The following is a 26,855-nucleotide window of genomic DNA, read 5'->3' as shown; positions in this document are numbered from 1 at the left end:
ATACAAGAGGAATTAGGGGTATTATTGCTTATTTCTTTTCTAAAATTTCAACTCAGTGCCACAGGGCACCTTTCCAACATGAAAATTCTGAATTTAATAGAGAATTGGAATTTACTTGCAAAAATTCATTTTACTTTAGACTTTTTAGAAAACTTCTGTTTTACAAAATTAGGAATGCCACAAGGGCATGTTGATAGAAAGTTTATACGGAATTTGAAGGTCTACTTGTACAATATAAAGATAGCTCTAGAATCTAAGGGAAATGCCATTAGTCTCTCATTCCCAAGAAAATGGACATATTCCTTATTCTAACCCCACAATTTCAAAATTGTGTAAACTGAATGGATGCAAGCTTTGTAAATCCCAAAGAAGTTTTGCCTGAAACAAAATATATACAGTATACCAAATATTTATAGCTTTTAGGGCTTTGAATATAAGCTAATAAATCAACTAAAAATGGGAACAAATCTTTTGATGGAAGAAAGAAAACGACTGAAAAGACTGTAATGAGACAATATGTTTACTGGACTGAGTAAATACCAAATAATTTATTTTATGAAAATTGCTTTCTTTGTTATATACCATCTGTTGGGTCATACCAATACGGTCAAACAGAAAAAAATATTTAAAAGTCTTTCAAAACATAAAGAAAAAGAAAACTCACCCATCAAATACAAATATACTATTTTATTCTAAGGGAATATTTTTGTGGTTTCTGCAAGGGGAAAACCCAAAGTGGTTAAAAAACAAAAAAGGATAACTTAGATGTTTCTCTGTGTTGTTTTTTTCTCCCCTGGAAAAAAATGTAATTTTACATAATTTTAATAAAATTTTAAAAGCAAATAATTGGAGACATATCAACAGCTATGCTTATGAGGAATGACCAATATTTTCTTGTATGAATTAATTTAGGGTCTGGACAACTCTGTGATCTAACATGCAATTTAAATCACGATACAGTCATTTACCTGGGGTATTGGCCGTTCTCAGTTAAAAAGATACAGATTTTTTCCCCTCTCTGGTGTTTTACAACAATTTATCTATTGTGCCAAGAATCTTTGTTTTTCATACAACTACAGAAGGGGAAATGTTAGTGTTTATACAAATCATAAAATGAATATAGTGGGGACTATTACACCTGAAGTTTCTGGACAGTTTATTGGCAGACTTATGAGACAATTCAGTTGTTTTTTCTCCATATCAAACAAGGTCTGGAAGTAAGAAGTTTTCCAATCAGAAGTGACGAACACAGACGGAATTAAATCAGACATAATTGGGGCAGACTTACTTCTTTCACACAGTTCTCAGTAACAAAAATGAAATTCGTTACAGGCAGAGGGACAGAACCATCAAGTACACAATGTCAAAAGGCCTATTTTTTAATTTTTATTGTAGTTAAATGACTTTCATTTCTTTATTAAAAAAACAAAAACTTGCCTCTCCCATCTAAAAAAATGGGACATACTGAAAAATCTTTTAAGGTTAAAATTTCTAAGAGGTTTTTGGACTTCTCTCATTTCTATTAATCTCTCCTAAAGTTTTGTGATTAGTCAACATCATAAAAGCTTTGATTCAAAATTTTGTGGGGAAGAAACTGAGAATGGAGATGAGGGAGATGGATCGATAGGTCAAAAACACCTAGAACTTACAATCCTCTGAAAACCACTAAAACAGCTAGAGTTTGGAATAATCTATAAGAAGACCTGCTTGTGAATAAGAAAGACAATCAATGTCTTTGTATCCTAACCCCAAAAGCCCCATTTTCAAGTTTCTTAGGACAACAAGGTCATCTTCCAAATGCTTTGTATAGGAACATACTAGGATCTTTTCTACCGTAATTCGGACAGCTAAGTAATACTGTGTCTTTGTGGAATCACCCACAGGTTTGCCAGAGTTAAGGAGAGACTATCCTTTTTGAAATGACAAGGGCCTCCAGAAACTGGTGCTAAAGACAAAATAAGAGGAATTATTTAGGAGATAGGAAGATAAAACAATGAAAGGAAAGCTGCCATTTGGGGATAAAATGAAAACAAAAGGAGAACCCCCATTTCTGTGTACCACAGCTCATGCCATGAGACAGCAGCAATAAAGGCTGATACCCAGAGAAGTGGGCATTTTAGTGGGTTTTCTAAAACATTTCTAGACACCTGTGGTCTAATGGGATCCACAGATCCTCTCTGTGTGTAACTGGTCTGTGGAGTTTCAGCCCCTTTACCTTAATTTACCCACACCCAGACCCACAGCTGAGACAGCTAGACCCAGAAAGTAAAAGGGACACATTACTGTGTGAACAGCAGTGTAGGCCCTTTTTCCTGATGTGAGGGGCCAATGGCAAAGCACCAGAGGCTTCTATCCTTCACAGAATTGGCTTGGCAGTGAAAATCAAAATCAAGACCACTTCACTCTCTACCTTTTAAGAAAAGTTGAGTATTTTTATTGGGTCTTCAAGTCTGGGTCCCACAGTCCTCACCTGATGTCACTCTTAGCTCTGTACTGAATGCTCCCCTGACTTTTCCATAGGGCTTGCCCAAGTAGCCTATCGCAGCCAAGGTTTCACTCCCAAAGCTACCTCTCTAAGGTCTAAGGTTACTATGGTAGAGTTTTATATAACAGTTTTCCTTAAAAATATTCCACAATTTGTTATTCCCAAACAAAATAAGACTATGCACCACTCAGGGAAATTGGTTAGTCATTCTGAAGATGTCTAAGAACTATATCACTGCCAAAGAACAACATTTCTCAGTTCACATTCTTTCCTTCAGTTTTCATTTGTACATCCACACTGTGGTTCACGAGTCATCTGTTTTCCATTATCTTATAATCAAGTCAAGAGGACTTGGACTTATACATCGTTTTCCAAAGCTGGATGCATTCACAGTTTGGTGCATACCAACGTGTATGAAAATAGGAACCCCACTTCTGCTTTAATCTGACAATTCAACATCAGAGTCTTCAGATTTGGCTTTGGCAAGTTCTTCATGTACCTCTCTCACCATGAGAATACGAGTTAACATGGTGTCCAGGGTGCCAGGGTCTATCGGAAATGTGGAGTACCACATGGGGCTATTCGGGACACAGGAGCGCTCGGGTTGAAGGTAAAACACATCATTCCTCTGCTTCACACTTTCAGAACTATCCACAGGAAAAAGAGAAAAAAGAAAACTGGTGATCAGAGAGCAAAGGAAATGTATTACTCTTTAATGTAATGGCTCTCAACTTTGCTCTGCTATGACTAGTATCATAGATTAGCAATGTACCCACACAGTTTATAAGCATTTTCCCCCAGGAGCAACCTGTAACTCCACATCTTTTCTCCCACACTCAATAAACCATATTGGTTTGGAGGTGAGTATAATCTTAGTAGAAGACAAAGTGTACATTCTTCACAAATTTTAGTACTTATAACGTTTTTAGGAGCAACAAAAATTCAACTCACATGTGACACTGTGGCTGAGAACCACATCTCCTCAGCACCCACTATCTTGGAATGAGCCCAGGAGCACTCAATACACATTATCAAAGGGCAAACACAGTCATTATATGTCTTTAGAAAAAAGTGCTTTAGTGTGATCTTACAACTCTAAAGTTATCAAGTTTCTGTAAGAAAAAAAACGCTCAAAAATTTTCAATTCCTTAAAAATAAATAGTTTTATAGTTTTAGCAGTATAACTTTTCCTCTAAATACCTTTTCTACATAAATAATAAAATCACAGCAGTTTAGACATCACATAAAGGTTGAGCAACAGTTGTAAAGATCAAACAATGGCACAGATTCTTATTCTTGCTTTTGAAGAGATTTTTGGGGAAAATATTAAGATAAAACAATTTGTTTCTTGGTTCAAAATCCAGGCAGATGCAAGAATGGGGAAATAATAAAATAGGAGGTAAACCTTGTCTTTAGACTTTGACTTTAGCCACAGGCAAGCTACATTTCTGATAGTCAAGCATCTGAAACCCAAAATACACTGACTACTTTTTGAGGAGTATTATACTGTATCTAGGTCAGAGGAAGAGCACTTACCATTTTGACAGGTAGAACTCATAAAGTCGGACAGGGCATCTTAGGGGGTTGTCAGTATTCTCTGCCATCTCCACACCCACTGGTACCTCATCTTCTTCATTTCTTTTCCTCTTGCCAACAGTTAGTTTATCTTGAGGCAGTAAATAATCAAAAGATTATTTTTTTCAAGTATCAAGACACCCAACAAGCTTTGCTTCCAATCAGAATTGACACTCCCTCCCCCCCCTTCCTTTCCCTTACTCATTCAACAAATATTTACTGAGCACCTATGGAGGGGCTACATATAATTTTAAGTGCAGGGTTAATAGCATTGAACAAAACAAAATCCCTGTCCTGTAAAAGTTATGTTCTCCTGCTCACCAAAGTGGGGGCAGAATGGCTAAAGGCACGGTGCTAGAGAGTATGTCTCACTTCTGAGCCCAGCTTTTAGAGATTTTAATAGGCACAGGGCTCTTAAGGGTTTCGCGTGCTCTTCTCCTATGGCAGATATCGAGATAGAAGTTGTCACCTTTTTATCTAAAAATATTTCTGCTGCCCTGGTCATGTGGCTGGCTCGGTTGAAGCGTCGTCCAGTACGCTTTGAAAGGTTGTGGGTTCGAATACTGGTCAGGGCACCTACCTAGGTTGTGGGTTCGATCCCTGGTTGGGGCAAGTACAGGGGGCAACTGAAGGATGTTTCTCTCTCTCCCCATCTCTTAAATCAATAAAAATATATTCCCGGGTAAGGACTGAAATAAATATATAAAAATATTTCTATTATGGGGCATCAGTGCCCACCGGGCTTTTGTTCAAGTTACTTTTGTCATAGTGTTATAAGAAATGGAATCTTTTTTGGGAAACGAAATTCTCAGTAAAGTGAGCATTTGATAAGAAAAAAGCAAATCCTTTTCTACCAACAGAATTCTGCAGAGGCCAGGGGTGGAAAGTGGGCTCTTTCTTTTCCACTTTTCCATTCAATCTTCAAGAGAATAGTAGGTGGATCTGAGAACCTGAGGCAAAAGGTTTTTTTTCTTTTCTTATAGTTGCTCCTTACAACCAGCACAAAACTTTTCCCAGCTTCCTGCATTAGTTACTATTTAACACAATTCACGAAGGGAGTGGCAAGAAATATTCAAAGTGATGAAAAACATGGAACTACAACCAAGATTACTCTACCCAGCAAAGCTATCATTTAGAATTGAAGGTCAGATAAAGAGCTTCTCAGACAAGGAAAAGCTAAAGGAGTTCACCACCAAACCAGCACTACAGGAAATACTGAAGGGTCTTCTTTAACAAGAAGCTAATGAACAAAAGAATCTGATGAACTAAATAGATCCAGAGACACTGACACATGTAACAGACGATCATATTTCAGAGAGAAGAGGGGCGAGGGAAGAGGGGTGGAGGGTGGGAAGAGGGAAGAGGAGTGGACGGTGGGAAGAGATTAACCAAAGAAGTTATAGGCATATATGCATAACCCACGGACACAGACAATGATGGGGTGAACGCCTGGGGAGGGGGTGGGAGCGAGGTGGAGGGGGTCAGTTGGGGGGGGGAAATGGGACACCTGTAATACTTTCAACAATAAAGATAAATTAAAAAAAAAAAAACACAAAAAAACAAAACCAAAAAACACACAAATAAACTATTATTTAATAGGCTGTTTTGGAATGCAAAACCATAAACCACTAATAAAACTGTCACTGCTGCTATTACTCTACTGTGTACCAAATCAGTATACTCTAGGCCAGCTTTAAAGTTCTTTCAGAACTTCACAATTTATGTCAACTAAAAAGAGGTGCTCTGGTAAAAAAAAAAAAATGATTTAGAAATAGTAGACTTAACAGTTAAACAGATTCCTGCCCAGCCAGCGTGGCTCAGCAGTTGAGCATCGACCTATGATCCAGGAGATCAAAATTTGACTCCCAGTCAGGGCATATGCCCTGGTTGCAGGCTCAATCCCCAGTGGGGGGCGTGCCAGGAAGCAGCCGATCAATGATGTTTCTCTCCCTCTCTCTCCCTTCCTCTCTCTGAAATCAATAATTATTTTTAAAAAAACAAAAAAAGTTAAATAGGTTCCTTTTAACTAGCAATTGACCCTTTTGTTGTCTCTAAATCAGTGATTCTCAACTTAGCTACATATTTAAATTCCCTGGGAAGTTTTAAAATGAGGATTATTTGGGCTCTACCAATGAAATCAGAATTTTTAATTTAAAAGCCAATGGAAGTATACTGAAGCAAGAGATTCCTCTCATTTTGGGGAAAGCCTTGGACCTAGCCCTGACAGAAAGGAAAGCATTTAAATGTTAAAGGAAAGCTACATTCCTCCAGGTTTACAATTTACAGTTACCCCTCTGCAATTAGTTTCTAGTTGAATACTAATGAGACTTCAACAGAAATCTCCCAAACTCCACCACACACCTGGTTCTGACTCTGGCTTTTGTAAAGGTGGAAAGAACCTCAGATATGTCATCTTGGTGCTGTACTTCAAAATTCTGGTCCGCCTCATCACGTGAGCAAAGGAAAGCTTCAAGTGCTCAGTAACATTCTTCAGTTGAAAGTATTTGGTATTGAAGAAAAGAAGGGTGTTCAAGAGGACAATTGGTGAGTAAGCACCCAGCTGTTTGCACTCCCACAAATGTTCTTCTTCAATGCGAGAGAACATGTAACCTGGACCAAAGAAGAGGGAAAAAAGAAACAGTATTAAGCTCCTGATAAATAAGGCTAATTTCTCAAATTCTCAGATAGGAAGACATGAAAGAAAGAAAAAAAAGCCTGATTGTTTCTCTCCTTCCCCCCTTCCTTATACAGAAAAACAGAAAAGGCACGGCAAGGAAAAGCTCAGATGATTGCACTGAAGCACTGAGCATTCTCCTGAAGTAGCTTCACTCTACTGTTACTGTAGACCAGGGGCTGGCTAACTCTTTCTGTGAAGAGCCAGATGGTAGAGGTTTTAAGCACTGTGGGCCATATAGGCTCTGAACAACTTGGTTGTTGAAGATAAGGAGCCGCAGACAATACATAAACAAATAGATATGGCTATGATATACCAATAGTTAATCTATAGACAAAAATTTGAGTTTCATACAATTTTCACATGCCTCAGAATATAATTATTCTTTAGATTTCCCACCCCCAAACCACTTAAAACATAAAACCCATTTTTAGCACATGGATTATATATAGAAACAGGCAGCAGGCCAGATCTGGCTCATGGGCCGTAGTTTGCAGACTCCTGTTCGAGATCAATATACTTACTGTTGACTGGTTCAGTTTTATTTAGCTAATATCATCAAAAGGCAGGTAGTGCCCACCCCCTTTCCACTCCCTCTTATTTTACACTTGATTTTAGCCAAAAGGCCGAGAAGCAATTCCCTCTTATTTTAAATTTATACTGTGATAAATTCATGATAAGTTATCTGGAATTTTTCTTGAAAAGCATAGGTCTTACAGAATAATTAAAATAAGTATACCTTTAAATGCACTTTCCCCAAGATATCCCTTAAATGTAGATCTTTCCTCACATTCTCTCCCCAACCTCTTTGTTGCTGATTCTACATTCTATTTTTAGGAGATTATCCACAAACATGAATTTATTACTTCCATATATCTATGCCCCTAGCCTCCTCTTTAAATGCTAAATGCAGCAAACCACCACGCTGCTCAGAATGCTTCAAAGGTGCTCTGTAGCCCAACAGAAAGGGGCACATATCCCAGAGCATCACATTCAACATCTCCATTCACAGCCAGGAGCCTAAGACCAGGACTGAACTAGGGTTTGTCCAATGGTCAACGACAATTCGAGGATGAAGACTTAACTCTCAACAACCAGTTCAGGGTACTTTATAAAAAATTTCATGAGGTCCACTGCTAACAGGTGGAGTCTGAAAGTAGAATATGTGGCAGTTACTGCTCCAGTGTGCAACTTGACCAACACTCCCAGAACAAAGACAGTTTCTAAAACAGTAAATGGAACCTCCAGTAGTTTTTTATTATTTTCAACAGTTCGTATGTATATATGCACTGTTTGGAAGTTATAGTTTTACTAAAAGAATAATAAACCAAAGACTTTCTCCTCAGGAGTCCAAATACATTATAAATTAGGACATAGAAAATGAACAAGTTAGAAAAAGATAATCTCACAACTTAAGCAATTTAAGAAGGCATATCATGAAAAGAATCAAAATAAAAAAGAATCACCCTACCATTAGGAAGTATTGTAGGTTCCCATATTTTCAAGAGTTTGGTAAGTTCAATCATAAATCTGGAATAGGGCTCTGTAAAAATGTTATCTATTCTACCATTTTCAAACAGGTACTACAAGAGAAAAAAAGTAGAAACACATGTTGATACAAAGAAATGTCAAGCTTTAAGTGAAACTTATATAATGTTATTAACCAATGTCACTCCACATCCAAGTCTAATTGTAGCATGTAAAACTATGCTAATTATAACCATCAAGAACCATATCACAGCCCGGCCGGGCATGGCTCAGCTGCTGAGCATCAACCTAGGATCCAGGAAATCGAGGTTCGATTCTCGGTCAGGGCACACACCCAGGTTGCAGACTCAATCCCCAGTCAGGGGCATGCAGGAGGCAGCTGATCAATGACAACTCTCTCATCACTGATGTTTCCCTCTCTCCCTCTCCCTTTCCCTACCTCTCTCTGAAATCAAAGATATATTTTTAAAAACCACAACAAAAAAAACAACCCACAAGAACCATATCACAGGATGGGAAACAACAGCTTGGGTCAAGTATTGTTAAAAAAACATTTTGAGGGTGCAGGTCAGGTCAGATAAAATCACTCAGAGAAATACAATGTGCATTAACAGAGCAACACAAGGAAGCACATAATTAGATGCCAAAAATCTTTTGGTGTTTTTAGGATTTGGTATTTTAAATCTATTTTTCTATGGCTATCTTGGTTTCCTGCTTTTTTATCAATGTATGACTTGGAGAAAATTTTTATTTCTACTTGAATTTATTCTGGTTAATAAAAATTAAAGATTTCAAAGTACGTTCCTATAGGTCTCTTCAAAGACAATTGATGATCACATTGCCAGATTGGTTCTGATGCTGAAAAGTATTCTTGCATAATTAGCTACCCATCAGAATGTTATTCATCAGAAATACATTTATATACAAAAATGAATTTCAGATGTATTAAAGATGTCAATCTAAAAAAAATATTTTAGACAAAAATTTATGAGAATTTAAATTTAAATATTCAAGTAGGAAGACCACCCTAGGCAACAAGGAAAATCCAGAAACTATAAAGAGAAATTGGACTGTGTAAAAAGGAAAACTTCATGAATGGCAAACATAACATACACAAAAAACTGAAAGACAAAAATATACTAGAAAATTTTATTTCAAATACTTAATATTTAAGTTAATATCCCCAATATAAAAGAGATTTTATGGATATAAAGGAAAAATTCAAATGACCAACAACATAAACCGACATTCTAATTTACAAAAGTTGCGAAAATACATATTGGAGTAATTTTTTTAAACTCAGAATAATAAATATTAAAAAGAGGAGTGGCAAAGAGGATTCAAGAAGTGGGCACACACACACTGCTAGTAAAAGTGTAAATTACTATAACCATTTGTGCAGACAGAGCTAACACTGTCTTAAAGCTAATCTGTCATCTTGACATCTGGGTGAATCCGAACCCTTGACTTCCTCCCTTTCCCCAATGTGAATCCTGGAATATGTTCACAAAGCTCTGAATGATCACAGGATTTCCATTAGTTCTGTCTTGGGGGGAGTCGCTCTCAATGTTCTCTCTCTCTTAACTGGCACTGGCACCACAGCCTCCTAGCACCTGATCCCTTTGATCACCCAAGCATTCTCAGGGTTTGGGGGAGGGCGGCTGAAGGCACAGAGATCCATTTTGTCTTGTGCCACCTGAGACTGAATTTCTGTATGTAAGTTCCCTATTAAACTCTTTCACTGACAAGCTAGACTTGTCTGCCTCGTTCTTTGGCCTTTCGGTTCCTTCCGTGTTTGGGGGCTGCTTTGCATATATGACCCTTTCACAAAACATCATTCTGAAAATAATCTAAAAATATCTTAAAACTGGAAAAATACGTATATGCCATAACCTAGAAATAAAAGTACCAATTCATTAGGTACACAAACAAAATATTTACTGAAGCACTGTCTGTAAGAGTAAGGGGGAGGGGAACAACCTGAATACATAAAAGAGAAAGGGCTGAATAACTGGTACAGTCATACTCTGCAATATTATGCAAATTTCTTTTTTAAAGGAAAAAGTTTGTTTTATAGTCACCTGGAGAGATACACAGATTGAGAAAAGCAAACTGCAAAAAAAAATTAGGTATGAGCCCCATTTTGCTAAAAACTAAGCAAAACAAAAACTATTAACAAACATGTATACACATGAATAAATGTACAGCACAGAAGAAGGTAGAGAAGGACACTTATGCTGCTACACTGGTTACCCAGGGGAACAGGAAAGGAAGGAGAGAAATTATCCTCACATTTACACTGAGCACTATTACTTATGTAATTAAAAAACAAAACTTTAAGAATAAATGCTTAAATAAAATACCACCCCCTAGACAAGTGGAAGAAAATCTGGCAAATAAAGAAATGAAAAATAATACAGTATCCAGAGTTCTACCACCTCCAGAAGATAACCACTGCAGACATTTTTGATGCACTTCATTTTGTTATGTCTTTATTGTGACTGGTTTTTAAAACACTACATGTTAACATATAGTGATATGCATAAAATTTGTACCTTTATTCATTTTAATGCTTTACTATTAATATTTTTACATGTTACTAGAAGTCACTTTATAAACAATTTTTATTGGCCACATAGTATACAACTTTCTAAGCATACTATAATTTACTTAGCTATTACACTTTGGTAGACACTGAAATTATTCTTAATTTTGTGAAATAATGTCAGTGTTAGCTTTGACAGACTCCCAAAAGTGAATTACTGGCAAAAAGAGTAAAAACATTCAAATATATTCGTGAAACATATGCTCAAAACTGCTTTCTAGAAAGAATGTGCTAATTACCACCAGCTATGAAGGTTCAATGAACCCAACTCAGACCTCGTATCAACAATGAATGTTATTAATTTTTTTACTTTTGTTAATGTAATAGATAAATAATGGTATAACTATTATTTTACGTATTATAAAAATTTTAATGAGACTGCATGATTTATATAAATATATACATATATACACACCATCTCCTGTGTCACTTCTTTTGTGAACTGCTATTTCTTTGTTCACTTAACAATAAAATGCACTGTCCTCAATTTCTATTATTCTACTAATACCTTCAATTCAGCTTACAAAAGGCCATATTATATTGATCAAGATTTTTAAATCAAGGTAAGTGGTTCATGAACAAGAGAGCATAGAAAATTATCAGGGGGAACACTGTAAAGTACATGATTGTCTAACCATTATGCTGTATACCTGAAACTAATACAAAATAATATTAAATGTAAACTGTAATTGGAAAAAAATTTTTAATAAAAAAAATAAATAAAGAGGAGAGTAGAGGATTAACACCAAACAACCAATATACACTATAATTTTTCAACTTAATTCACAAGTTCTATCAGAATTATTAAAAATGCAACATTTTATAATTATTGAATTTGATACCTGCTGAATTCCAAGGCACAAGTACAAGATACTGTCTGGATCATACTTTTCACCATTTGGTCTCCGCACCTCTTGGATAAATTGGCATAAACCCAAACTCAACTCAGCAAAAGTGCAGGACAGAATATCTTCTTTCAGCTTGATAGAGCGGACTGTGGAAAGGTAGAAAACATCTCAAGTATTAACTTATAAGAAATATAGTAACATTTACTTGATTCACTGAATAAACACTAACTACTGTGCCCAGGTGCTGTGGTGTACACTGGTGAATACATGGATTACAGACAGATCCTGATCTCAAGGCCTTTTAGTTAAACAAATAAATACAATGCAATATGCATAGTGTAACAGGTGTTATGATAGAGGTTTATTTAAACGGGAATCAATGAAAGCAAACAAAGGACATCTAGTAAACAGAGAAGAATCAGGTCAGATTCTGGAGGGTGTGACACTAGTGCTAGACCTTGAAAGGTGAAGAAGAGTTAAACAGGTAAATAAAGAAATTGAGCCGCTTGTAAACTATAAGAAAAAGAAACATAATTCCTTATATTTTGCATAATGAACTCATGATTAGAAGATACAACCTTGCCTTTATAACAAATCTTTAAAATTGGGAATAGTATATCAATTTTTCTTTTTAACAATAAGACTTCAATTTCTAAATAATTTTCAATACTCCATTTATAGTCCAAAATTGACAGTAATATTACAGGTGACCACAAGGAGAAAAATGAGTTTTACCTCTACAGCCTGGCTCCGAGGATTCTTGGGAGAGTGCATGGTCTTGAGCGCTTCCTAAGGGGTCAGGACATGGGCTAGATGAGGCATGTTCAACTCCTGAAAGAAAAAATAAACAAGAAGTTTAAATAAAAATGGGGAAAACTTAAGTAAAGCCAATACCAAAGTTTTATGAGATTTTTGACCTAGTATTTATCCTTTTAGAATAGATTCACGACTTTACTTATTTATATTCCCCTTACCCCTAAGTCAAAACACAAATTCATGTTGTGTATTTACCGCCACATTTCAGATCCCCCTGCTCTTCCTTGGCATTTTTCCACTGAACCCAGTTCTTCCAGGCATTTACCCCATACATGTATTTCAGTGTCATCCCAGACACTGAGCACCCTTGAAAGGCTCCTTGAATAAGACTCCTGGGCTCCACGGGCACTATAGACTTCTTCCGTCCCTGTTAGAATTCCAAAAATACAGAATATAAAGTTTAGTTTTGGATCTTTTAGAATTGAGGTTTTCAAAGCTAGAAAAGGCATAAATTTACAGACTATGGAAATTAATATTAGATCTGAAAGACTCAGAGTTCTTACTGCTGAAAAGACCTTTAGAGAAAAGAAAAAAAGAAAGTTGAAATGCAGATGATCATATGTGATAATTACTAGCCTTCTGAGTATTTACTATGATCTAGTACCTGGACCCACCCAATGAGGTGTAATAACAGTTACTATCAGGACTGTTAAATGGAACACATGAAGAGAACATATTCTGGGCTATAAAACAAGCCTCAATAAATTCTCTAACTTCAAAGTAATTAAACTAGAAACCAATAATGGAACAATGCTCAGAAAATACTTAGAAACCGGAAATTAAACAGCACATTTATAAATACCCCATGGGTCAAAGAAGAAACCACAAATGCAATTAGAAAATATTTTGAACTTAAGTAAAAATGTAAACAAAGCATATCAAAATTTTTGTGATGATGTTAAAGCAGTGCTTTATAGTATAGTTATAGTATTAAGTTGAAATTTATAGTATAGTATTAGTTATAGTATTAAGTATTAATACTTAGTTATAGTATTAAGATGTTAGTACTAGGGATAGTTATAGAATTAAGATGATTTATGAGAAATGAAAAAAGTCTGAAATTAATAATCTATCTTTTAAGAAACTAGAAAAAAAAGACGATGCTGAAACACAAAGTAAGGAAAAGAAGAGCATAAAAATAGGAGCAGCCCGGCGGGCATAGCTCAGTGGTTGAACATTGACCAATGATCCAGGAGATCACGGTTCAATTCCTGGTCAGGGCACAAGCCCAGGTTGCAGGCTCGATTTCCAGTATGGGGCATGTAGGAGGCAGCCAATCAATGACTCTGTCATCACTGATGTTTCAACTCTCTCCCCCCCCCCTTCCTTTCTCTGAAATCAATAAAAACATATTAAAAAAAAAAAAAGGAGCAAAAATTATACCTAATCCTACAGACATTAAAAGCATAGTAAAAGAACATTGTGAACATTGTTATGCCAATAAATTTGACACCTCACATAAAAAAACCACCAAAAAAACCCACAAATTTTCTGAAAGACACAAACTAACAAAGCTTGCTTTAGAAAAAATAGATAACCTAAATAGCCTTAGAAATTGAAATAATAGCTTAAAACTTCCTACCAAAAAATCCAGACCCAGGCTTCACGGCTGAATTCTGCCCAAGAGTTAAAATAATTATATAAAGTGTACTTCAGAAAATAGGAGTAAACACCAGCTCACTTTATGACACTATTACCATGATAGCAAAGCCGAAATCATTACAAGAAAACTACAGATCATATCCCTCTCAAACAGAGACACTTAAAACCTTAACAAAATATTTGCAAATTGAATTCAGCAATATACAGAGTGGGACAATGGTAGGTTTGTAGTTGTGGGTATGGGAAACACTGTTTATTCTTGTATTATTATTTATTATTGTATTATTTTCTGTACGAACTGTAAACACAACTAAGATTATAACAACCCAAATCTTAAAATGTTCAATAGTTCTGAACAGACACTTTACCAAAGATAAAGGAATGGCAAATAGGCATATGAAAAAATGCCCAACATCATTAGTCACTAGGAAAATGCAAATTAAAACCACGAGATACCACTACACATTCACTAGAATGGCTAAAACTAAAAATCAACAATATCAAGTGTTGACAAGGTCATGGAGCAAATGGCACTCACACATTGCTGGTGGGAATTCAAAATGGTACATCCACTTTGGAAAACAGTTCAGCAGCTTCTTACGAAGTTAAAAATACACATACAAGCCCCACTAATCCCACTCCTAGATATTTTTCCTCAAAAGAAAACACGTTAACACAGTTTTATAACAGAATGTACATAGCAGCATTTTTGAAAATAGCCAAAAACTGAAACAACCCTAATTTCCATCTTCTGTTAAACAGTTAACAAACTGTGGTTTGTCCATACAATGAAAATACTACACAGAAATAAAAAGGAATCAACTGCTGATATATGAGACACATGGGTGAATATCAAAAACATTATGCTAAGTGAAGGAAGCCAGACACAGAAAACTACAAATGATATGATTCCATTTATACGAAATTTTAGGAAAGGCAAAGCAGTACCATTTTGCATAGATCTGCAAAGCAGATAGGTGGTTATCAGGAGTTGGAGATGAAGACCAATTGCAAAAGGTTACAAGGGAACCTTTTGGGGCAGTTTAAGTGTTACGACTGTGATGGCAGTCCATATAAATACATTCAATGCCCATCAAATTGTAGACTTAAAATTTATAAAATTGAAAATGTAATCATAACTCATTAGAACTAAAAAGAAATAAGGAGTATTATTCTTTTAATTTTGGTATGGGAAAGTCCTGTCAACAACAAAAAACAGTCCATGGGGACTTCACTAATATATTATATAAACCAGTAAGCCTCATTATAGTATTTTTAAAAAGCTAGACTTTAAAAAAAGAAAAAAATCTATAACAAAGATTAGAAAAAGCTTTCTAAGTAAAGAAAACAAAAAACCAACTCAATTATAGAAACAAAATAAAAAGTTCCTGCCGAAAGAAATCTAAAATACAAGATATGGTTCTTGACTTTAACACACACACACACACACACACACACACACACCACGAGGTTGTAAAACAGTGTATGAAAATCCCTGATCTTGTCTGATACAGAGTTTTATAAACTACAGGAATTATCACTTATAGAATAAAGGAACAAAAAGAAAAGAAAAATTAAACTACTGCTTACTCTTCGTCTCGGCTGGGGGAAGCCATCTCTGTGTCGTCGTCTTGTTCGGGAACGTGCCTGGATTCCCTGTCCTTTATTCAGTGGGTCAAAGGATTCTATAATAATCAGCAGAAAGCATAATGTGAGATAAATAACTCACAGACTTAAAGATTAAGACTGAGAAAGAAAATATCAGATAATAATCATTATATTCACTGTTTGTGATAACACAGAAATTTTTCATATATACTTAAGAGAAATAAAGAATATTGCATGGAAATTAAGAGTTCATGAACAATCAAGAAAACCTCCTTTATGGTTACTGTGGGAAAGCTTAAAATAAAACACACAAAAGAACTACTCATAAGGACAACATGATACAAATTAACACCTTCAAAGGCAGTGACCATTTGTGCCCTAGATCGTTATCACACATTATAACTGCTTCATAATGACAATTGAGAGTTGTATCAATCTTCTAAAATGAAGGACTTTCAGTGAGCAGGTTACATTGCACAAACCTGATGGAAAATCTGCTTCCAGATCTTGTTCAGTTTCCCCTTTAGAGAACTGCTTCAATTCTGAATCAGCCTCTTGCACAGCATTTGACTTTAAGGCATAATGATTCAACTCTTCCTCCCAGCTATGTGGAGTAGATACGGCCTCTGATTCAAGATCACCACTGTATGTGCTTCCTTGGTCTGAAATAGATGGAAAACACAGCCTCAAAATAAGATAGGCTCTTAACATAGCCAGACACCTTCCCGAAACCCCTAAATACCAAAAACAAATATGTTGAGGGACAATTAACTAGGCACATTTAACAATGAAGTAACTTATTTACCAGTCTCACAGAACTGGGTTCATATTCTTAGAATACACTTTAAAGCATCATCTCAATTAATCCTTAAAACCAATATTTGAGGTAGCTTTTATTATTCTCATTACAAATTAGCACACAATCATAAACATCAGTGCCCCTACAAATAGGTAAAACTGCAAATGCCTAATCCAAGGATGCTAATGCTTTTTGGGTTTGTTTACTAACAGGACAGTACATATTTCTAAGATCCAAAATATATTTAAAATTACAGACCTTTTTCAAATATCTTCGTGTCTAGAAAGAGTTCCTGCTCAGAAGTTTGGGATCCTAAAGAAAAAGAAAAGCACATAATAAACTATTTATATGTATACACAAGGCAAACTACATCTCAAATAATATATACATGAATTGCAAGAGAGAGTTCTAAATAAATAGCCTTCATTTACAGAAAGAATGTTTATTAATAAAAGTAGGCATGAGTAGTAAATGCAGTTAAGTAAATTACAACTTATAACAGAGGTTACACTTCTAGGTAACAGTATGAAAGAAGTCATGCCAAGAGACCTTTATTTTACATTCTGCACTTGTGTGCTAACTGAAAATTTTTCCCCCCATCTCTCTCTCTCTCTCTCTCTCACACACACACACACTCTCTCTCTCTCTCTTTCACAGACTGGCAAATCTCTTTTAAAATGCTTTCTACCCCAAAACATAGTATGTTTTGGAACCCCTGCACTGGAAAGCCAACAGACTTAGAACATTAAGTTATATAAGCAACCTACACATAGAACTAAACAGAATACAGTTCTATCAATTATAAACTCCTTTAAAAGTAAGAAGCCAGCCCTGGTCGGTGTGGCTCAGTGGTTAAAGTGCCGGCCCCAGGACCGAAGGGTCTCGGGTTCGATTCCAAGTCAAGGGCACGTACCTCAGTTGAGGCACGTGGGGCAGGAGGCAACCAATCAATGTCTCTCCCATCAATGTTTCTCTCTCTCTCCCCCCCCATTTTCTCCCTTACACTCTCTAAAAAAATAAAAACTCAATGGCAATAAAAAATATCCTTGGTGAGAATTTTAAAAAGGTAATAAACTAGTCCCGGCCAGTGTGGCTCAGTTGGTTAAGCATCATCTCATGCACCAAAAGGTTGCCAGTTAAGATTCTCGGTCATGGCACATGCTCAGATTGCAGGCTCAATCCCCAGTAGGGGGTGTGCAGTAAGCAGCCATGGATGTTTCTTTCACATCATTGTTTCTCTCTCTCCCCCCCCTTCTTCTCTCTTTAAAAATCAATAAAACATATTTCTAAAAAAATAAAAGAAGCTTAAAGATTCAAAGTAGTAAAAACCATTTTTTTAAAAACCCAAGAAAACTGCTTTTTCCCCTGAAATCAAAGTTAGCCAGATCCCTTTGGTTGAAATTTATTTTTCCCTCCTTTATGTTTTTAAACTATATGTGATTTTACTTACACTATGGTAACTACAACTATCTGTCTTGAAGCTTAGTTTTGAAAGTTCTTCTGTCTGACTCAACTGTAGGCTAAGGCAAAGTTAATATTTGTTCAGAGGAAGCACTTGATAAATGTTAACTATTAACATGAGTGTAGAAGCCAATTTAAACTGAGGTTTACCATCAGGAATTGCTTGAACTTCCAAACTAAGTATAATATCAGAAATTTAGAAGATCAAGCATAGGTACAATATTCTAAGATATTAAAATACACATATAAATGGGACAGAATTACAAGGCTATATACTAAAGAGCAAAATGAGACCAGAAACACTGAAATGAACAAATAAGCTTTTTACCCATCACTCAGAACATATATGGTTTAAAAACTTACTGGCAACACAACAGAAAAGTTGACAGCAGTTTTTCAAATGCTACAGTGCTCAAAAAATCATCTAGCATTTATTATGCAAAATCAAATCCCAGTGGTTAGCTTTGTAAAAAACTGTCACTGAAAAAAAAAGAAAAACTTGTCAGGAAGAATAATTTCTTGGCTCATCAGTGATATATTAAAAGGCCTTGTGAAAATTCACTGATGTACTTCAACGATCTTAAACACCATTTTATATCTCTCTCTGCTTGTCATTATATCTCCTTATATCCAAAAATCAAGGAGCTGCTAATTAAGGCTAGAAACCTTTCAGGAATACAGTGGTACCTCGGTTTTCGAACATCCCAACTGATGGACATTTCAGTTTACAAACACAGTAAATCGGGAAGTAAATGCTTTGGTTTTTGAACACACCTCGTAAATCAAACATGCCACACGGCTTCCACTGAGGGCAAGATCCTGAGGCCTAGCTGTCACCTGCTGATCCCTCGGTTTTCGAATGTTTCAAAACTTGAACAGTCTTCCGGAACGGATCACATTCGAAAACCGGGGTACCACTGTATATATGACCGAGTTCTGGTTAATGTCATGTATCACTTGCTTTGGAGTCAGACAGACATGGATTCAACTTCTGCTTCATTCGCCTCCTGATTGCATAACCTGGGCAAGTAAAATATCCTAGTTTCCAACTGAGGAACCTGAACTGAAGTAAACAGTAGCCCCCTAATAGGGTTACTGGGACATTAAACGAGGCGACGTACATAGCACATTTGGGACAATGCCTAAAATATAGTAAGCACATAAATTTTAACTATTGTTGTTATCATTATTCTACACTCAGAATGGGATTTATCTACAGGTTACTTTGAGCCAAAATGCTTCTACCAACATGCTAGTTATTACACAACAGGAATTCTTATCTGAGGACCATGGCTTTGAATACAGGGATAAAATTTTAAAATGATCATGAAACTTGGATTTTTAGGTTTTCTGGAATCATTATCACTAAAAACTGTATTGAGTATCAGTACTTGGTTTCTTTCATTAAAAAGACAGAGCTTTCAGAGATATCAACAGGTTCAACAAACCCACAGATTTGGTATTTAAACACAATAAAGCATTTAGAGACATCTTGACAGCCCGATTCTTAAAATTACCTGTTACCTGAAAATGTGTAGGGGTGTTTTTCTTTCTTTACTTTAAAATTATACCAACCTCCCTGGGATAGAGTCTTCTCCTTCTCTTCATCTTCTGCAATCATTTCTGCCATCTCAAGGAGATCAGCTTCAAATGGATGTGAGGGAAGCTTTTCTTTAATGTCTTCAATACTCTCAGTGGCTTTATCTTCATTATCCATTGAAGATGGAATAAGCATAGGGACAGGCATCTGAAAGACCAAGGATGGACTGAAGAGTTTCTTGGGCAATAGGTTCATCATCAAAAGTATTATTTGTGAGATGATGTAAGTACTAAAATAATAAATTTAAGGTATTTCTATTGCTGATGACTAAAATAGTCTTGCTAGTTTGTTTTTATAAGAATACAGCCATTTAAATAAAAATTCAGTTTGAGCTTTTCTGCAAATTCAACAAAATGTGTCTTTGAATTCTCCAAAAGGATAATTATCTAACGTACCTTTGTTTTGCTTTTGATTATATTTCCTGTTTAACATTTTCACACAACTGTTTCCCTTAAAAATTCAGTACTGAGGGAAAATATATTTCAAATAAAAATATCAATACCTTTTTCTTTAATAAAAATTAAGAATCATGTAAATCACAGTATTCATCTTTTCATGCTTTATAGAATCTAGTGGACTAACACACACACACACACAGAGTTTCTGATCTTTTTCTGAGTGATCTTATTATTATATGAAACATAAAAAAGCTACATCATAGCCTTCTCTCAGAAGGCAGGATACAAACAGAAGCAGTTCTTTATATACTCCATATTAAGTAATATAGTAATACGATTACAGCCAACCAGAGTCATATGTATTTTACCAAAAAGTGAAAGTTTTTTATGAAACTGTAAAGTTTTAATCGAGGAAAATGTGTACTAAATCTTAGTCTCTACATGATTACTCACTGGAACTGGAATTCCAAATGGGACTGGTGTATACTGAGTATACAGGTGAAGAGGTATGGGCACAAACACTGGTACAGGAACTGGCACCACAATGATCTGGGGCGGGCTTAGAGTATCTTCTAATGGAAAAAAAAAATCACAGAAACAAAAAGGGTCAGAAACCACCTTTTAATAAAAAACATTTTTAAAAGCACACAGAGATTTATAGTTCAAGAGGAGTGTAATCTGTGATACTAGGAATTCATAGAAAGGAGAAATAAGTGAAGTAGCAAAGAAAGATGTGAGTATAGCACTAACAAAAAAAGTGAGCAACACAATGATTATCAATGACATGAGGATAAAATTAATGAAAGATATAATGTGGATGAATGAAGGGAAGGATGGGAAAAGTGTTCTTAGATGAGGGGTATGGAAAGCTGTTAACATGAATAAGTAGGTTATGTTAGAGAGCAGAATGAATAGATACAGGGCCATTTCTGTGAAGCTAAATCATTTCTAGTAAATAGTGAGGAGCAACTACAGCTCTTTTAGCAGTAAGTAATGTGAAGAAAATAGCATTAAAAAGATTGATTTGGCTGCCATCTTAGCACAGAATAAAAGTATATGAAGTGTAAAAGTAGGAGGCAATTACAATATGTAGAGCTAACATTATGAAGGCGTTAACTAGGGTGATTATGATACCTACAAAAAAGAATAAATATATATAGCTGATACGCTAAGGTGTTAAGAAGATGAAACAGATCTTGGAAACTAACTTAAATATGAGTAGAGAAAAATGGGAAGAATGGAAGATTCATTCAATTAACAAGTATCCTCAGAGTCCTTTCTATGTGCCAGAAAAATATGCTGGATAACTACAAAATCATTACTGTAGGAGGAAAATAATGCTGGTCACAAAAAGTGAAAAGCTGACAATTTGACTAGGGTTGGAAGTAGTAAATAATACAGGGTAAGTTTTATCATGGTGCAGTGGATGTAAAAAAAGTTACCAGAATAGAGATGTTTGATAACCAAGCTATGTAATACAAAATAAGTCACTATTGACCCAATAAAAATATAGGACTAAGTCACTTACAGCCTTACTATGTAATGTGGTTCATAGACCAGTAGCACTGACATTACACAGGAGCTTGTGAGAAATGTAAAACCTAAGGACCCACTGAATCAGAATCTACATAATAAAACCCCCAATTAATTCAAATGCATATTAATGTTTGAGAAACACTGGCCTACACGATAACCTTCTAGGAATCTAGGAATTTAGGATTTCTTTCTAGTTTAAACATTCTGGGGCTTTCATTTGGCAGGAGGAGAAGTTCCACAAACCCATTCTCTAGTGAAACAAGCAAAGCTGGTGAAAACTGTTAAAAACAACCATTTAAATTATTTGGAAATTGTCCTTACGGCATACAGCAAATGGAGAAACATTTATTCAGGAAAATCTACTGAAATTCAGTAAGAACAGTGGAAGTCTATGACAGTTGATCCGGCACCTGCTTCATATCCCCAGCTCAGCCAGTTCAATGGACAGAAGCTGTACTCTGGGTGGGTGTGATCAGGAAGAATGGTTTCTCTTCAATCAGCTGGTAATCAAGGATTACTGTATCTCACTAGGAGGGGCAGGCCACCGTTATTTTTAATCCCCTTCAACTACAAGTTTAAGAGGTTAATTTCCTGGTGAGTGCAGATGACAGGCTGGGGGCTCCCTTCCTCCACCCAGCTCCCACTCATAGGACAGAAGCCCTGACACAGGCATGGATGGCTAAGAATAGCGGGGTCCAAATCACCATCACCCCAGATCACTTGTAGCACAGAGATTCCATTCCAGGATTGGCAAGATGAGAAGGTCAGAGGCTAGCACCCTGGACAAAATTCAGAGAAGTGGTTCAGACACTGTGCCTGGGAGAGAGGCAGTTCATAAGGAAAGAAGCTCTGAAGCTCTCCTTAAATTCCAAAGTCTGTACTTACTCCATAATATTACACTACCATTAATAAGAAAATTAAATAAAGTGTTCACAGTATGGTATGATCAATTAACTACTTTCTCTTTGTCATAACTTGTTAAGTCTCAGATGTTGAAAATACCTAACTCACAGGGATGCTGAGAGAACAAAACTGAATAATGTATTTATGCAACCAAACACACTACTAGGAAATAATAGGCACTCAATATAGTAGGCACTTAACATAGGCAGATCCCACATTCCTTTCCCCTAAAAAAATTAAATGAAGAAAGTACAAGAAATAAACCTGTCTGGCATTCTTTGTTTTGGGTATGTGGTTTGCATGAGGTGGCTTTAGTCTGTGTGATGGGTTTGCACAATAAAGCTTTATTCTTCAAAAGTCTTGGAGGCTGGGAAGGTGGGAGTTTCAGGGCATCTGTTTGTGTACTTGCCTAGTTAAAAACAAAAATCAAAAGAAATAAAAAATAAATCTCAGATACCAAAGAGGTTGTCAAAAGTTTATCATTAATTACAGAAAATATAATTTCTAAAGAAATACTGTATTAGAATTACACAGAAAACACAGAACATATTCCTGAAATAGCAATATAGCAATATTTTGATAACTACATATTGATTCTAAATATATCTAATTACGAGTTCTGTTTACCAAGAAAAATGTCATTTCTATTATTGTAAGCCATTGTTGATTAAGCACAAAGTTGGTTAAGTTTAAAATGAGAACTGTTTTTTCTAGACTAAGTGAAGTCTTAGAAGCCTTAGTTTCAAGATAACTAGAAATAACAATCACTTATGATCATTTTACGGATGGAAAAAAGATCATAAGAATGGTATCCCACAGACCAGGAAACACTTTAGAAATGCCACTGTTTTAGTCATCAGAGTTTCTCATTATTTACTTTTTTCTTATTGTAAGAGAAAAGCAAAAAATTTTGAGTAAAAAAAAAAAAAAGTAATGCTTATTTACAGCACAATCTCCATGGGGTAGAAAACAAACTGCATTTATAATTATCTTATTTACAATCTGACTACATTACAAATGCCCCAAAAACTTTTTATGCCTGAATTCTGTACAATTAACTTTAAATCTATACAACAACAGCAAAAACTTCAGTAACTACATAGATAGCAAGCATTTAAAGAAATTAAAGTATATAAAATACCTAATTAAATAACAAAAAATTCTGTTCCTGAACAAAGATTAAATGAGCTCATAACATTTATTTTATATAATAAATAATAAAAAAGGGCAAAGTAGCTTAGACATATTCATATGACATAAAAATGGAATATAAATACAGTGGCAATACCAATAAAAATAAAACTTACATCTCCAATGATTTTCGCTGTTACTGTTGGAACTGCACCTGATATAAATTAAAATACATGTTTAGTATCTTACACAACTGAACATTAGCATTAAAAGCTGATTATTAGACAATAAACATAAAGTCTCTCATAATAAAATATGTATTACCTTAATTTAATTCAGGGAAAGACTAGCATCTAAAGTATAATATGAAAAAAAATATCTAGAAATTATGAAAACACTAATACCCTAGCAGCTCACAGTGAGCCACCATTGCTAATATGAATGTATCAAACATATGAAAATGATCACTGATGGCAAAAAGATAGAGAATCACTATACTCACCTCAAAAAGGCTAGATAAATGCCTTCAAATTAAGTCATACCTTGTAAAACGCTGTTAGAATTCACTGTGGGCTGAGCAGCAGGAGCACTTGCTAATGAGACTACATTAGCTATAACTGGAGTTGAATCTTTTCTTAGCGATGGGGGCCCTGCTGAAGCAGCTGACACCATGGAAATGCTTGCTGATTAAAATAAACAAAAATTTTGAAAGCTCATATAATTTATATGCACATACATAAAAACCAACATCTTTTAAGTTAAAGTAAATTCTGTTAAAGCAGTCACTTTAAGACTAACTGGGGTTTTTTTCTATTTTTTAATTAATGAAACTTAAAAGTATTCTGTGTTCTTTATCTTGTATAACTATGCAGACGATACATTTAAGAGGCCATGTGATTTAACATTGTATGCTCTTTTTATAGTCTCAAATCCTTTTTTAAGGAAGTGAAGGTGTACACATCCAATTACAATACATTAACTGCCATTCTTTCCTATAAAGTTTTTGAACAGTTTATTTGACTCTAACTGCTCAGAGAAAAGTAAAAAACCTCGTTTTTACTGGGCTTTAATCTCAGGTGTTAAACAAAAAATGATCTAAATGTTAATGTCATGTGAATTGAATGAAATGTATGTTTCATCACATTATTGACAATTGTTTAACGTTCCCAGTCTGTAAAAGTAGGTAGTCCCCTACCCTGATCAAAGACTAAAGTTTAATTTTACCTGCATTGTTTTGTGAAGGTGGGTCACACATACTTTGCTGATTACAGAACATCAAGATACAAAGCAGGTTACAGAAATGTTTCATTTCTCCACGCCATTTCAAGGACTCACTGAGTTTACCCTGTCGCTTACAGCCATCACATTTGGCCATCTGAAACAGAAATAGAAGATAGTAAAGGAGTAAGAAACAATTAACTGTGGTCTGACAATAAAATCAGGATACAGGAGAAAACGGGACATCTGTAATATTTTAAACAAAAATAAACAAACAAAAAAATCAGGATACATGTAACAAGTGAGAGCATTAACTTAGAATTTAGGTGACAAAAATGAAGGTTCCTGGCTGGCATGGCTCAGCGGTTGAGCATCAACCCAGGATCTAGGAGATCAGGGTTCAATTCTGTCAAGGCACATAATCCCAGGTTTCAGGCGTGCAGGAGGCAGCCCATCAATGACTCTCTCATCATTGATGTTTCTATCTCTCTCTCTCCCTCTCCCTTCCTCTCTCTGAAATCAATAAAAAAATTTAAAAACAAAACAAAACAAAAATGAAGGTTATCTATCCTAAAGTGGTACTTATTTATCTATCAATGATTTTATACTAAATGTTAAAAAAAGTCATAGATGCCAATAAATTGTAATTAAAAAACACAGTGAAATGAAATAAGACCTTCCTCCAAAACTTAAGACAAATTCATTTTAGTTAAATAAATGAACAAAATTATAATTTTAAATATGTACTGTCTTAAGACTGTTATATCTTCTCCATGGAAATTAAAAACAAAGGGAATATAACTTCAGTGACATTAAAGTCTTCCAAAATCTTAATTTAATGCTGGAGAACATAACAGATTTAATCTTAAAATTTTTGATGATTAAACTGCATACTTCATCAAAGAATAAAAGAATGGAATAATGTATGCCCTAAGTTGAAAACTCACAGACAGGAATTATATTTACCTGATAAAACAGAACTGTATATTTGGACATGCATTCTTCACAACAGAACTCTTCCACCTTCCCCCCCAAATTATTCTGTACCAATTTGGGAGATGTTTGTAAACAATAACTGCACATTTTACAGTGATTTCCCCAGAGTTTTGCCAAGTCATGTTTATAAAGCAATTTGCAACCTAAAAAAAATCAGGAAAGATAAAATTAACATTAGGCAGAAATATTAAGTATGCCCTATATTAAATGCCTTATAGCAAAATTTCCACACTTAGGTCCTCACCAATGAGATCAAGAGATCAATATAGAGGATCAATACTATCACTTAAAAAATATTATAGTGCTTCACATACAGTAAAAGTTAATTTGTTTAATAAAGCTTTTGTTTTATTTGGGTATGTGATATCACAATGTAAAATGTATTTCTTTTTGTGTTGTGGTCAAAAGGTTTGAAATCCACTAGTCTAGTAGGCTAATCTCGTGCAATTTTAGAATAACACAAAACATTCCAAACATGTAAGATAGTCATTTAAATAAAGAAGAAAATTTCCTGAATACTGATTTGCAAATTCAGATCATTTATATTCAGAAACATAATGGCTGTTTAAAACAATAAAAGTATAATTTACCAAATATAAAGAGTTTCCTTTAGAAGTTCTAGAACTAAAAGAACCCTGTCAACCAAATATCATTAAATGTTTGTCACATTACCATCATCTTCTGCAATATACTTGAAGGATCATTTCTTTCATTTTAACATTTATATTACATGAAGAATTAGATCAGAAAAAATTGAACCAAGCATAAACAAACAAAAAGGGTTTGGTGTTATACACAGAGGATAAAATAGATAAATTAACATACTAACAGTTTAAATCATCAACTACTTTTAAAATAACCAACATGCTCAGTAGGTAAGATAATCTCCCATCTTTACCTTCACTACAGAATGACTTGTCAGTGCCTGAGAATCTCACAGTCTCCTTTACAATTTTCTCAATTTTACAATATTCACACATTGCCATTACATGATTTATTTTCTTATATTCATCAGAACAATTCTTGCCACAAAACTGAAACATTTTACCCTGCAAAGAAATAATCATTAGGTACTAATTAAACATTTGGTTTATCTTATGGAAATCTATATC

The 26,855-nt window shown here is 35.0% G+C and overlaps 1 protein-coding gene across 6 annotated transcripts in view; it reads right to left on the bottom strand.

The window, feature by feature from the left end:
* Nucleotides 1-667: 667 nt before the first annotated feature.
* Nucleotides 668-26,855, bottom strand: part of ZMYM4 (zinc finger MYM-type containing 4) — a 93,663-nt gene continuing 67,475 nt past the window's right edge. For all 6 annotated transcript variants that reach the window (XM_016218187.2, XM_087820302.1, XM_087820301.1 and 3 more), the window contains 18 exons: nucleotides 26,642-26,792; nucleotides 25,714-25,886; nucleotides 24,754-24,904; nucleotides 24,072-24,212; nucleotides 23,706-23,743; nucleotides 22,663-22,807; nucleotides 20,413-20,531; nucleotides 19,537-19,708; nucleotides 16,759-16,812; nucleotides 16,184-16,363; nucleotides 15,684-15,778; nucleotides 12,687-12,858; nucleotides 12,411-12,506; nucleotides 11,670-11,821; nucleotides 8,206-8,317; nucleotides 6,422-6,670; nucleotides 4,022-4,151; nucleotides 668-3,132 (listed from right to left, as the gene is read on the bottom strand). In XM_016218187.2, coding sequence (XP_016073673.1) covers nucleotides 2,925-3,132; nucleotides 4,022-4,151; nucleotides 6,422-6,670; nucleotides 8,206-8,317; nucleotides 11,670-11,821; nucleotides 12,411-12,506; nucleotides 12,687-12,858; nucleotides 15,684-15,778; nucleotides 16,184-16,363; nucleotides 16,759-16,812; nucleotides 19,537-19,708; nucleotides 20,413-20,531; nucleotides 22,663-22,807; nucleotides 23,706-23,743; nucleotides 24,072-24,212; nucleotides 24,754-24,904; nucleotides 25,714-25,886; nucleotides 26,642-26,792 — 2,538 coding nt within the window. In that variant the 3' untranslated portion in view covers nucleotides 668-2,924. The remainder of the gene's footprint in view (nucleotides 3,133-4,021; nucleotides 4,152-6,421; nucleotides 6,671-8,205; nucleotides 8,318-11,669; nucleotides 11,822-12,410; nucleotides 12,507-12,686; nucleotides 12,859-15,683; nucleotides 15,779-16,183; nucleotides 16,364-16,758; nucleotides 16,813-19,536; nucleotides 19,709-20,412; nucleotides 20,532-22,662; nucleotides 22,808-23,705; nucleotides 23,744-24,071; nucleotides 24,213-24,753; nucleotides 24,905-25,713; nucleotides 25,887-26,641; nucleotides 26,793-26,855) is intronic.

The sequence above is a fragment of the Miniopterus natalensis genome, chromosome 9 (assembly GCF_054644295.1).
Source record: "Miniopterus natalensis isolate mMinNat1 chromosome 9, mMinNat1.hap1, whole genome shotgun sequence".
NCBI classification, from domain to species: domain Eukaryota; kingdom Metazoa; phylum Chordata; class Mammalia; order Chiroptera; family Miniopteridae; genus Miniopterus; species Miniopterus natalensis.
The sequence above is the reverse complement of the archived record's forward strand: the minus strand, read 5'-3'. Positions and strand labels throughout refer to the sequence as shown.